The sequence below is a fragment of the Molossus molossus genome, unplaced genomic scaffold (assembly GCF_014108415.1).
Source record: "Molossus molossus isolate mMolMol1 unplaced genomic scaffold, mMolMol1.p scaffold_m16_p_12, whole genome shotgun sequence".
Lineage (NCBI taxonomy): Eukaryota > Metazoa > Chordata > Mammalia > Chiroptera > Molossidae > Molossus > Molossus molossus.
In genome coordinates, this window is record NW_023425347.1 from 77,463,141 (window position 1) to 77,477,000 (window position 13,860).

Here is a 13,860-nt window from a genome sequence, read left to right on the forward strand (position 1 = left end):
GGTAACAGGCTTCCATGTCAGGCTTTGTACAGGAACTTAGCGGTCATGGAAACTTAAGATTTAACAAATGTTTTCCCCAATCCTTAAAATCCATGCATAGCTGTTCCCCCTCCAGGGGACTGAGTTGTAAGCAAGCCTCCCAGAACCCTGCTCCTCCCACATTTCTTCTGAGCACGCTCAGTTCTGCCCTAATGGCCTTGACCTACCATCCCTATATGGGCAGGTTAGGGAGGAGATGGAAGCTGCCACACACACCCTAAGGGCCATTTCTCCAAGGTGAAGAAGTGCTGTCCCAAGCCATTTATAGCCTTGGATCATGAGTTGGCCATGAGTGCAGAGGCCAGGAACATAGAGCAGGTTCTTGAGATTTGAGCTTCAACAGAGAAGAGGTGCCCCTGTGGGTTGCTAATTCCAACGGTTTCTATCTGCAACTGCAAAATGTGAGAGAGAGAAAATTCTTCCTTGGCTAACTTCCAAAGCCACCTGCATATCCAATAAATGCAGAATGAATGAGGGTAAAATCAGTCCATCCACCAGATAAAATACGATGCAAACATTAAAAATAATATATATTTTAACTTTCACTATGGTCATATATTACATTGCTGTTTTAAAATGTAGTCATGTACCAAATAAAATACAGCAAATGATTTAAGTGAAAAAACTAAAATATAAAATTGTTTACTATAATTACAACTACAAAACACAAAAACATACACAAAATCGGGCACACACCTTTACCAAATGGAGAGAATAAGCCAGAACGCTCACAAACTGTTTCCCTCCACGGTCCTAGTTCCCAACATGTAAGTATGTAATACTATTTGTCATTCGTTTTTGAATAAGTATTGGAATTAGGGATGAACTGATTTCTCAAATTTGCTGTAATGACATAGTTAAACTTCATAATTTAAAAAAAGTATAGAAAAATAAGACTTATTTCATAACCCCCAAAAAAATAAGAAGGGAAAAGGGGCATTAATGTTGTTTATATCAAATGTCAAAGCTGCAGTAAATTATAATTACAAACAAGAAAACCACGTCATTTACACCAATGGAATTTGAAAGTACTGGGAGAAAAGAACATAGAATTCTTTCCCACGCGGAATGACAAGGCTTATCTATAACACTTCAACGTTTCCGACGACTCTGAAATTTGTAAATGGCTGGGGAGTTCACTGTTTCTTTCTTCACCTTCACTTTCTGAGTTTTATCCTATAAAAGAGTAAAAAGGTTACCAGTAGACAGTAGGGAGGGTTTCGTAAAACAGGAAAGTTCATAAACTACCTACTAGGAAACCCTAATTCTGCCCTTCTCAAAGCGCAGGAGACAAGCCCAAGCACCCTAAGGCATCCCCAGGATGCGCCAATCAACCCCACCCCCACCCCGGGCATCTACAATGGTACGTGTGTAGAGGTTCTTGGAAAAACTGTGAAGAAAGGTACTCAAATCATTTCTTTTTTGGTAAGGCACAACTAAATGACCTGCAAAGCTGAAGACTTTGACATTTAGAGGAATCATAATATGAAAGGGGCATTATACATTCCTCAACTCTGTTATTTATCTACACATGTTGCCTATTTTTAAACACCAATGAGTGACACGCACTGTTTTGTTAACCTGTTTAAATGTTAAAGATAGCTGCTCATAAGCTATAAAGTTCATATGCTACCCGATCCTACCCTTTGCTGTTCCAAAGCACTGCCTAATAAGCCTCTTATTACCTTCTTAATCAAGGCACATTTCAACACTGTCAGAGTAACACACACTGGCTCAAACCACGGCCCCTGAGGAGCAGACATTTTCACTGGGGTTGATTTACACACAGCTGAAATCCAGTCTCAGTTAAGACCTTCACAAGGGGGAAAAAAAATGGAGGCCTAAGGCTCTCTCCTCACCAGAAGGTCTTTGCGTGTTTGAATCTTCTGTGCAATAACGAACAGTTGCTTCTCGCGTTCAATCCGCTGTGTCAGGCAGTTATACTGCTTTTGCCTTTCTTTAGCTATCCGCTGCAGAGGAAACACACACTTTTTCAATAAGCCACTTAACAGGATAAAAATGAATAAGAAACTGTTTATTAATCCACTTACACCCCAATGCATAAATGGTTTCACCAACGCCCTTCTTATTCCAGAATCGATACTATAAGATACTGTCAAGGATACTATAAAGTTGTCCATTTTAGGAACATCATATTCTAGAGCTGAACAGAACTTTGGAGACTTGCCCGGTACACATGGTTCACCTGGAGCAGTCAGGACTGTCCCAAGTCTCACAGTCCTCAGGAATCTTTCCACTACTACACTAAGCTGCTTCAACCTTTCTGTGAGTGTCCGGTTACCTGAGGTGCTGCGAAGATGAACCAGTACTGGAAATCCTACACACAGTGAGCAGAGAAAAAGAGAAGGGCACAGGCAGTGTGCAGTGCCTGGGAACCACAGCTCTCAGAGAGCAGGACTTTCTCAGCGGAAGCTGACCTGAAATTCCCACTGCTGAGGACTCCTCAAAGACCAGTGGCCCTTCCATTTGGGAACACACACACCTCTGAGAAACAGACAAAAGCTGTGGATTATTTCTTGAAATAAATGTACTTATGTGTGTACAAATTTGTAGGGCTTATTCTCTCAAGAAACCCCAGATCAGAAAGGCAGAACTAAATGATCTAAATTCGTACACATATACCTATTTGCTCAAAATCTAAGTGTGGGAAGAGAGCGTTCAGAGAATTCCTAAAGCCCATTCATGGATTGCCCAACCCCCTCCAACATACAGAATGAACATTCCTTTGCAATCCACCCACCAGTAGTGTCTTAATAAAAATAATTCTGAGCCCTGGCCGGTTTGGCTCAGCGGGTGGAGCGTTGGCCTGCGGACCAGAAAGTCCCAGGTTCGGTTCCCGCTAGGGGCACGTACCCCCAAAAAATAATAACAACAATAATTTTGCTTTACACACAACCATGGAAAGAAAAACCACCACTAGACAAAAATGGCAAGATCCAAACTTACCTAATTTCTCAAAAGGTAGGTTAGTGAATTATTCTACACAGGAATTTGGAACACTCGTCTCCTTAGGGACTACCACAATATTTGAAAAGTGTCAGTGACACAGCTAATTGAAAATACAACTAATTGGCAAGCAAGGTTATCACGGGAACACTAGTCAGCGGCTCCTCAGCTGGAAGTGTTATCTGCATAGAGAGGACTATTACTGGGCCACAGACTTCAACAATTCCCTAATTCTAGCATAGTCTCTCAGCAGTGGTTTCAGACAGCTTTTGTTTTCACTTTATTGCACAGACTGTCAAATTTATGGGATTACCCAATATAGTCAAACTAATTAGGGGTATTTATATTACTAAAGCAAGTTTAGCTGCCTCTGAGCTAGAGAAACTGCTGTGAAATTAAACATTGGAAGCAAAGCTGATGCGGTGTAAATGATTCAAATCAAAACAGAACAGCTGTCTGACTGAAACACATTGACAGCATTTTTTTTTAAATGAATCAGTCAGAAGTGAGAGTTCAACTCCAGAAGGCTTTGAGAAAAAGCATGTCTTCTGCACAAACCGTTATGGTGATGGAGACTACCACAAGGAAAAGTCGATACAAAATCTGAGTACAAATGCACCATATGAAAGATTTTTTGATATGTGTATTCACTGCTTTAGGTTCGATATCAAAGTATACCAGATCCCTTAATCTTCAGTGCCCCCTCCTTTCTCAGTATTTTAAAACTGTTTGCACCTGTTACAAGCATTGAACGCACAAAGCCCAGGGTCAGAGTGATTCAAATGCAGGTCAAAAGGCCAAAACCTAAGCTCCTGATCACTATGCTACCTGTCCTCCAATCTTAGAAACTAAGAAACTCTCCTCCACTCCCATCCACATCATCCAACCCTCCTACTTTTCTCAGGGAACTGATGAGTTTTCCACAAATAATTATATTAAATTCAACGCCAAAAAAAAAAAAAAAGACTCTAGATCCCCCTAAATTCAGACCCAAAGAAAAATGGAGTAAATTACCTTAAGTGGAGCCTGGTGAGTAACTCCTTTCACTTTCTCCTTCTGCAAGGTCTCTAACGTGGGTCTATTAAAGACTCTGTCCACTAATTCCGGAGCTGTTCGCAGGTGAGTTGCAATATCAAACCGTTCAACTAAAAGTCAAGACAATCCTTAAGGCACTGTCTCTAACACCAAACAACACAGACAAATGTGCTAGACTGTCCCGGGAACCTTCAAACATTTCATACCTTCCTTTTTAGTGTCAAAAAAGAACACATGCTTATTCTGTTGCTTCCCCTGGAAATCCAGCAGATGGAGCTCTGATTTTAGCCTTTCAATTTTCTAGAATACAGAATATTGTCCCATTTTATATTGGATTCTTGTACAGTATCAGAAATGAACTTACAAAAGTTTAAACCATTTTACATCATTATCACTAGCCAGCAAAGAAATGGCTTCATTCTTTTATTTTTTTATTTTTTTGTGGTACATGCCCCTAGTGAGAACCGAACCCGGGACTCTCTGGTCCGCAGGCCGACGCTCAACTACTGAGCCAAACTGGCCCAGGCTGGCTTCATTCTTTTAAAGGAAAGAACCGGTATATTTTCTCAAGCACCAACTACATGCCAGGCTTGGCATGATCAAAAACTCATTTAATCCTTCTAACAATCCTACAAAACAGAAATGAAGAAAAAGCTCCACAAAGGTAAATTTGTCCATAATCTTGGGGCTAATAAATGGCAGAGCCAGAATTCAAATTAAGTCTGTCTCATTCCCTGCATTCAACTCTTTCCACTCCACCATGCTCCTAAATCCCTTTCATAATTAAGCATACTTCAAGAATGTAAATGCCAGAAGAAATCAACGTATAACTGTAGACTGATGGATTTATATTGCTCTTCTTAACCAACAAAAGTACATCAGAACAAAGAGCTTTCCATTGTTACCTTAGCCTCTGCAACTCTTTTCATTTCTATGTATTTGACATCCTGAGTTCGCATCAGTTTCAGTTGTTCTGGAGTTACTTCTTCCTTAGTCTCCTGAATAACATGAACTCCATCCTAAAGTCCAATTTAAAAGATATATTCCCTGTTAGATTAAAATTATTTCTAAGTTGCAAACATAGTTCATGGTTGGAACAAAGACAAACAAAAGCTTTATGCAATAGCAATTCCATGTACTAGGCCCTCAAGGTGTATAGTCAACCTAGCACCTCCACTCCTAGAACAGCTCCAGGCCTAAGACAACTCAGAGCGGGGGGGGTGGGGGGGGATGCATGTTGTTCATGAAGGGGCAGTTCTGCCTTGAATACTGGCCAAGAGTAGCATCTGGACCAAGTGGAGAGACTAAGTAAAGGTCAAGATTCTTTCTCTCCATGTCCTCCCCCATCCTTAATTTCTTTATTGAGTTGGAGCTCAAAACATCAACTGATCCATTAGACACCCACCTGGAGTTTAACGCGAGTCATTTTATAGTAGAACTCATCTGGATTTTTTTCAAGAGCTTTTTTTCGGAGAGCTCTGAGGTATTCTTGCTTCTTCCGGTAGTCACTAAAAAGCAGGTTAGAAAAGGTTCATAGCAAAAAAGAAAAACACAGCACGCAAACTGTACAAGCATCTAAAGTCTGCACAAAATGAAACTCAAAAAAGCCAAAACAATGACAACATTTGATCCACACTCCATTGTCACTGATGTTGAGCTCCTGTCTCTGCAGGTCCTCTCCTGGCCCAATCCAACCTGTAATTAACTGTTCCCATCTCACACATGTTTTAGTGCCACTTACATCATTACAAGGAGAGACCAAGCAAAGCACAAATTAAAAATGGGTTCTGATTCAAGTTTGGGCACCAAGTGACCAAATAACTCAGAAATGACACAGTGCAGTACAGCATAGTGACTAGAATCGTAGATTCTGGAGCCAGACACCCTGGATTCAAACTTTTGACTCCACCACTTCCGGCCCAGTAATCTTGGATAAGTTAGTTAACCACTCTGCATCCCCATTTAATTTGTCAAGTGGGTATGACAACATAACAAAAAGTGGGTAGTACCCCAGAAGGCTGTTGGGAGGAATAAATGAGTGTAAAAATCGTAACTCTCCCAGAATACTGCCTGGCCCAGGAACAGCCCTCAGTTGTTATTATTACTTAAACAGCTCTGGGACCCAGGACAATCCATCACCCACCATCTGTACCAGGAGCATAAAACGGACTTCAGCTCACATGCTAACAAAATAACATGGCTAACAAATAATCATAAAGTATTTTGCAAATAAAATGCTAAAGAAGAAGAATGGGGATAATTGTTTTATAACATGTTTTCAGAGTTCATTATCACCCACGCTCAATCTCATGAATCTATCTTTCACATCTCTCATTCCACACCACACACATGGTGATGTAAGAGACTCAACAACTGGAATTTTAGATTATATCTCGCACTTCAAGAAAAGGAAGAAAAAAAAGACTCAGCTTTTGGCTCAAACACCAAGGCAGGGGCAAATCAAAGCCACTATGAGAAAATGATCTGTAGCAACATAATAAAAAATTCACAATGCAACTACAGTTACATAAATAACACTATGCCTAAACAAAGACAGAAGTTTAGGGTCAGAGACAAGTATCTGACAGGCTGCCAGAGCTTTGGCCATTTTATCAATGGCAGGATATTATCCCCTGATGGACATGCAGGCACTTCAACTGCAGTGTGGGGAGGTTGGAAGCTTTCTTGGCAGCATCTCTACCAGAAGGACTAAACTCACTTTGCACGAAGTTTGTAATCTTTCTTTTTCTCCAGCAGGCCCAGATGTTTTCGAAAGCCAGGCTAGAAGACAAAAGAAGGAAAAAAAGTGTTAGGTTTCCTCACAATATAATGGCAACAAGCATCTCTGGAGTGCTCAGTAAATCCATGTCCTTGGAGCCAACTTGCTACCCTGTTCCCTCCCCTCCCCCAACCAAGCTCTGCCCAACGATGAGAAGAACTGTGCAGGCGCCAGAGAGGTCACACGCACTGCCATAGTAGGCTTCTTGGCCTATTAAGGACAGAGAAAGGCAACAATGACTCGGCACTAAGCAAGCAGTTGCCAGTTGTACTAAAATTACTACAGACTTAATCCAAGGGTTTATAAAATACTATGAAGGGAAAATATAGTAACAGGCAACTGTGGTAAGAGAGCTAAATTTGGAGTCCAGAGAACTGGATTCAAATCCAAGCTTTACCTCTTAACAATCTGTGACCTTGGGCAAGTCACTTAACTTCTCTGAGCTGCTGTTTCCTAACTATAAAATGAGAAGAACAGTATCTACTTCTCATGGTTATTGTGAGGATTAAATGAGCCTCTGTAAGTGGCAGTGCCAACATTTGGCTTGGCACATAGCAGGTGCCCAGGATATCTTTACTGTTATTTTTGTACCTTTGGTACAAAGTATAAGAGAAAACCAAGGATGACAGAATGGAATTTCTGTGACACAGAATTTGGACAGCATGGGAGATACAAGGATTACATCTTGCTATTACCTTTCTACAAGCTATCATTTGTTGAGCAGTTGATAGAAATCAGGGTCTGTGCTGGATGCATTTGCCTACATCATCATAACAGGTCATGCTTATTAAGTACTTACTCTGTTACAAAACAATCTGCTATGCTCGTTACTTACGACCACATTTAATCCCCACAACAATCATGGAAAGTAGGTAAAGCAGACAAAGAAACGGTGATCCCAATATTCCAAAGAGGAAAAAGGTTTATAGAATGACTTGCCCAGGAACACAGAACTAGTAAGTGGTAAAGCTAGAACTAGAACCCATTGTACATAGGGCCACAGTCTGTGCTCTTCCCCTCCCCAATGGACTGCATCCTCTTCTGTTCCGAATAATCTCAGCTTCTGAGGAAGTGCATACACCTCTCTGTTGTTTAAACTTGTACAATAATTTTGATGGGCTTTTAACAGTCACTTTCTTCATCTTTTATCTCTGAAGTGATGCAATAAATAATTCAATATTTAAAAATAACATCCAAAACCTCTCCTGTTAATTTTTATTTCAATTGCAGCAAACAAAGGGAGGTTGACACAGAGAGGAGAAAGAAAACTCTAGGGATCAAAAGGACAACACCATGAGGCAGAAATCTTGAAAGCTGCCACATCCATTCGAATGAATGTGCATTGGCATTATAGAAAAAATCGTGGCACTGAAGCTGAAATCGTTCGCATAATTACACATCCCCTTCCATACAGAATATCTCTGATAGCATCCCACTGCCTCAGTGAAGGACCTATACAGTAAAGTGCAAACTTGACCCAAATAGTGAGTGTTCTTGTCAAAGTGTGTACCAACCTTTCCGGCATGGCCTGCTCCACGCCTCTCCCATGAAGACCCTCTATTCCTACTCAGACAAGGTCATGTCTTATTCATGAGCAGCCTTGAAAGCCCTCTGTCTTCTCTATTAATCCAAATCAACTACTTACAACTTTGGACATACTACTCAATCTCTTTAAGCATCAGATGCCTCATTGTAAAATGAGGACCACATCCACCTATGAGGATGCTGTAATTTTATATGATATAATCCTTGTACACCATGTTGGGCTGTACCTACCATATAGTCAGTGCTCAAAAAGTGACAGCTATGCCCTGGCCAGTTTGGCTCAGCAGTTAGAGCATCAGCCCACAGACCAATGAGTCGTGGGTTCAATTCTGGTTCAGGACACATACCTCAGTTGCAGTTCAGCCCTGACCCTGGTCAGGTCGTACAGGAGGCAACTAATCGATGTGTCTCTCTCACATCAATATTTCTCTCTCCCTCCCTCCCTCTCTTTCTAATGATAGAGAAAGATCCTCAGGTGAGGATTTAAAAAAAAAGTGACAGTTATAATCACTGCCTTCCAAGTCCAAGTTTCACCTCGATGCTTTCTCTCATCATCTCTACTCTTCCCACTCAAATTCCTCACTTGGCATTTTTTATATGCCACCTCTTATAAAGTAGCCTCTTTATTCATCTTTTAGTAGCCTCTGGATTCAAAACACTTGGTCTGATTCCTGGCTGTGCCACTTGCCACCTATAGCCGTCTGTCTTTGGGCAAATTACTTATCTAAGTCTTAGTTTCTCCATCTGCAAATGTGAGAACACAACAGTACCACTTCCACACACTGCTGAAGTTAAATGAGATGATGAGAGGACAGCATTTTGCACTTTAGTCCGGCACTTTTATTATTACTCTCAGAGAGAGCCACGCACAGGTCCAAACAAGGTGGCAAATTACACTATTGCTCCCAGCACACCAGGGAGCACACATCAAGTAAACAATACATGTCTGATAAATGCTATTAAGCAGGAAGACTTAACAGTGGTTAAGAGGCCTTAGTTCCATCCCACTGGTTGGCAACACAACTTCAGACACATCTTCTCCCTCTTTCCCACCTGTAAAATGAAGCTGGAGCAGGTATCTCTAAGGACCTTTCTGGACTGGGTATTTTGCGAGTCCCACAATTAGTCTTGCAGGTTTAGGAGTGGAATAAATTGATTCTGCATACATTAAGCAAATCCCTACTCAACCTCCCCCCAGGGAAGTCCTAACACTGTTTATTCAGCCTGAATTTGGCGTTTGTACTGGGCAAGTCACTTTGGGTTTCTGGACCTGTTTCCCCATTTGTATAATGGGGATGAAAAACACCAACATTACCGGGTGAGACATAAACAAAAGCCCATGATGACACCATATTGACAATACCGGTGTTCTTCGGTCACAACCCCCCCCTCCGCTGCGAGCGGAGCTGAGCACCTTTAGATGTGGGCGCCAGTTCTAGTCGGGGCACTCACTGGCTGTGTGAGCTTTGACCTCAACTTCCGCAGAAAAGGTCAAGCCCTTCATACATAGCACCCCATTTAATTATCTCATTGAAAACTTGCAAGGTAGCTCTGATTACCCCCGTGCTCGACCCAAAAAACGACAAGCCTCCTCTTCCCGGAGCCGCGAGGCTCCGCCCCAGCCAGGCCGCGTCATTACCATGTACTTGCATTGATTTGCCTGCAGTCTTATGGAGGGGATTGGGGCGAGAGAAGCACAGGCGGCCACGAGCCGGCGCTCGTGGATCCTGTGCGGCCCTACCTGGCTTCGCTCTCGGTGTTCCCGCTGTCGGGACTTAGCTGCCTTCCGAAAAGCCGCCGCCATGTCCGCTCACGCCTGGGAAAGCTCAATAGACAACGCCAGTGCCGCACCACCTCAGTCGCCGCGTCCACTGATCCTACAGGAAACAGGCCTAGCCGCGGGAGGCTTAGGACCGCCCACTTCCTCTCCGCAACCTATGCGGCGCCTGCTTTTCCGGAAATACGTCCTCCAGCAAACGCGTTCGCCACAGGCTGCTTCTGGGAAGTGTAGTTCTCTAAGTCTAGTCTCGTGACTCGACAAGAGCCAGTTCTTATTCGCCAGAGCTTGTCCACGTGTACCTCGCCTTCGCGCTCGGCTCCGCGTTGGCACCTGGGAACACGTGTCTAGCACTGCCCATGGTTGAGCTGGGCTTGGAGTGTGCGCATGCGTAGTCACCTAGGGCTGTTCGCCTGCTGTATTTACGCGGTGCCTTTAAAGTCAGGAGCTGTGTGCATTTTACAGTGTTCTGGAAAAGCACTCAATAGAGAAACAACAGACCTTACAATCGTGTCTGGCCCTGCCACTTACTGGCTGAGTGACTTTTGACAAGTAACTTGACTTGAATGAGCATAGTTTTTCTCATCCATAAGACAATAATATTAGCTTGCACTGCTTGCTTCATAGGGCCATCAAGGGGCTCAGATTGAATAGAGGAGTCATATCATATCATGGCAGTAGTTTTAAAGTTCTGAGCCTTACACCCTCAAGAGAAGGACTGGTTGACAGAAAGTGTCAGAAGCAGTACAATATAAATTATTAGAACCATAAACCATGAAGGTGTGTTCTGATCCTAACTACTACCAGCCAAGACAAAGTGAGCTTCATTCAACCTTGGTCTCCCCCTCTGTAAAATTAAGGTAATAATACTATACCCACAGAATGGCTGTGAGGATTAAATGAAATACGTTTAAAATGCTGTGCTGCCCGGCCGGTGTGGCTCAGTGGTTGAGCGTTGACCCATGTACCAAGAGGTCACCGGTTCAATTCCCAGTCAGGGCACATGCCCAGGTTGTGGGCCCCATCCCCAGTGGGGGTATGCAGGAGGCAGCCAATCGATGTTCTCTCTCATCGATGTTTCTCTTTCTCCCTACTTCTCCTTTCCTCTCTCTCCAAAATCAATAAAGAAAAAAAGTAAGCCCTGGCTGGTTTTGCTCAGTGGTTAGAGCGTCGGCCTGCAGTCCCTAGAGACCCGGGTTCTGTTCCCGCCAAGGGCGCATACCGCAGTTGCAGTTTTTCCCCGGCCCTGGTTGGTCGTGCAGGTGGCAGCCACTCGATGTGTCCCTTTCATGTGGATCTTTCTCTCTCTCTCTCTCTCTCTCTCTCTCTCTCTGTTCCTCTCTCTCTCTCCCTCCCACTCTGCCTGAACAAAAAATGGAAAAATGTCCTCTGGTGAGGATAAAAAGAAAAAAATTTCTTTTAAAAATGCTGTGCTCACAATCAACTGGAGCTATTACTGTTATTATTACTAAAATTGACTGTAAGAATAGAGAGAGAATTGGGCACAGCACAGCACTCCAGAGGCATTTGGTTTCTTTTTCACCACGTAAAGCTAGCCTTCAGTGAGTTCTGAAATTGCACCCATTTTACACAACAGGGCTCACTTCAGCTGAGGAGCTCTGGGGAAATCCTCTCCTCTGTCCCTGGAGGTGAGAATCCAGTAGCCCAGTGGGCATGAAAAAGCTGAAAGTAGCTGAGATCTGCAGTGTAAAAAGTGTTTTTCTGCCTCTGAGTCTGAGCCATGAGCCCCAACTAGGGCCACATGCATTAACAAAGTTCCATCTCATTTGTTACTTAACCATTGAAACATAAGGCACTTCGTGATCTACCCGATGCCCACCTTTCCAGCCTCATCTTGATTAAGGAGCCCAGTCATCAGGCAGAGTGACCAGGTGGCAGCCCCAGTCACTCCTGCCACTCCCCCTGAAGAAAATATTGAATGATGGGTAAACCCAGGAGAAGACAGCTCTGCACACTGGAAGGGGGAAGGAACCCTAGTCAGCCCAACGGGTAAGAGTGAGCAATATACCCAAAGAAGGAAAGAAGTTTTCTCGCTAGGGGAACAAGGGCTTGTGGTTACAAGCATCACAGAGTGATTCAGCACCCGGAGGAAACCGTGAGAGTCCTGTCAGTCATCACCCAAGACCTCCTTCTGAAAACTCTTCCAAGGTGACAGAACAGATGGGAGACCCTGAACAAGCCCCATTCCACCACAAAATAAGGAAGGGTGTGTGGGGACCTCCTGGGTGGGGGAAGGGACAACCAGATCTTACTTACCCTAGCCTAGTCATCCAGCACTTAGGCTCTGCTTCCAGCCCCAGCTCAGACACACCTGTTCCCTGGAAGGGGGGTAGGGGGGAGAGACTGATGGGAAACAGGAACAGGGAGTCCATGTGACTGATCCCTAGAGCTCCCTGGGGCACGTCCTCCTGGGTCATTGGAAATAGAGCAGGCAGGGAAATGTGAGCCCACTGGGGAGCTGCAAATGGAGAGGGGAACCGAAGGGGCACTTAATAGTTTAGGCATCAGGAACAACATGATAAACAGCCCCTGCCCTACACTAGTTTCCCTTCCCTCAGCTGGGCCAAACCAGAAATCTCCTAACTTTTTCTGGCCTCCAGACTCCAAGTCCAGCAGCAGAATCTTAACACTTGACCATGAAAGGGAGTGTGTGTGTGGTTGGAGGAGAGCCCACATATTGAATACCTACTGTGTGTTCTCATCCATACTCACAAGAATTCTGTGAAACAGGAAGTCAGCCACTCTTAACAAATGAGGAGACTGGGCCTTAAAGAGGTTCAATGGCCTGGCCAGTGTGGCTCAGTGGTTGAGCATCGTCGACCCATACACCAAGAGGTCGCTGGTTCAATTCCTAGTCAGGGCATATGCTTGGGTTGTGGGCCAAATCCCCACTGGGGGGCATGCAGGAGGTGGCCAATCAATGTCCTCTCTCATCAATGTTTCTATCTCTCTCTTCCTCTCTCTCTAAAAAAAAATCAATTAAAAAAAATTGTAAATGTCAAGAGTTCTTAGCTCTTGGCTGATTTAAAAAAAAAAAAAAAAAAAGTCTAACAGGTAAGCTCTTGAAGGGAACCAAAGTTTTGCCATCCTGAAGCTGCCTTTTGGGGATATTGATTTTAAGCTGTTTATTAAGAAACAAAAGCCCTGGCCGGTTTGGCTCAGCGGTTAGAGCGTCGGCCTGCGGTCCAGAGAGACCTGGGTTCCGTTCCCGCTAAGGGCATGTACTTCGGTTGCAATTTGTCCCCAGCCCTGGTTGGGTTGTGTGGGTGGCAACCACTCAGTGTGTCCCTTTCACGTCGATGTTTCTCTCTCTCTCCCTCCCACTCTATCTGAACAAAAAACGAAAAAATGTCCTCGGGTGAGGATAAAAAAAAAGAAACAGAAGACTGTCCGGCTGGTGTGGCTCAGTGGTTGAGCATTGAACTATGCGCCAAGAGGTCATCAGTTCGATTCCTGGTCAGGACACATGCCCAGGTTGTGGGCCTGACCGCCGGAGGGAGGCATGTAGGAGGCAGCCAATCGATGTTCTTTCTCATCGATGTTTCTATCTCTATCTCCCTCTCCCTTCCTCTCTCTCTGAAATCAATAAAGGGGGGAAAAATTAATGAAAAAAAAAGAAACAGAAGACTTTGAAATCTAATACCCCATCTTTCCCCTACTTTCTCCTCTGTCAAAAAGGTCTTATATACCCATTGTT

At 43.8% G+C, this 13,860-nt stretch overlaps 1 protein-coding gene across 1 annotated transcript; it reads right to left on the reverse strand.

The window, feature by feature from the left end:
* Positions 1-664: 664 nt before the first annotated feature.
* On the reverse strand, positions 665-10,250 carry UTP11 (UTP11 small subunit processome component). The gene is made up of 8 exons (XM_036256069.1): positions 10,107-10,250; positions 6,761-6,822; positions 5,447-5,549; positions 4,947-5,060; positions 4,248-4,341; positions 4,021-4,151; positions 1,899-2,009; positions 665-1,215 (listed from the first exon to the last, which is right to left on the reverse strand). The coding sequence occupies exons 1-8, from the start codon at positions 10,167-10,169 to the stop codon at positions 1,132-1,134; spliced, it is 762 nt and encodes a 253-aa protein (XP_036111962.1). The 5' UTR covers positions 10,170-10,250; the 3' UTR covers positions 665-1,131.
* Between the last annotated feature and the right edge of the window lie 3,610 nt (positions 10,251-13,860).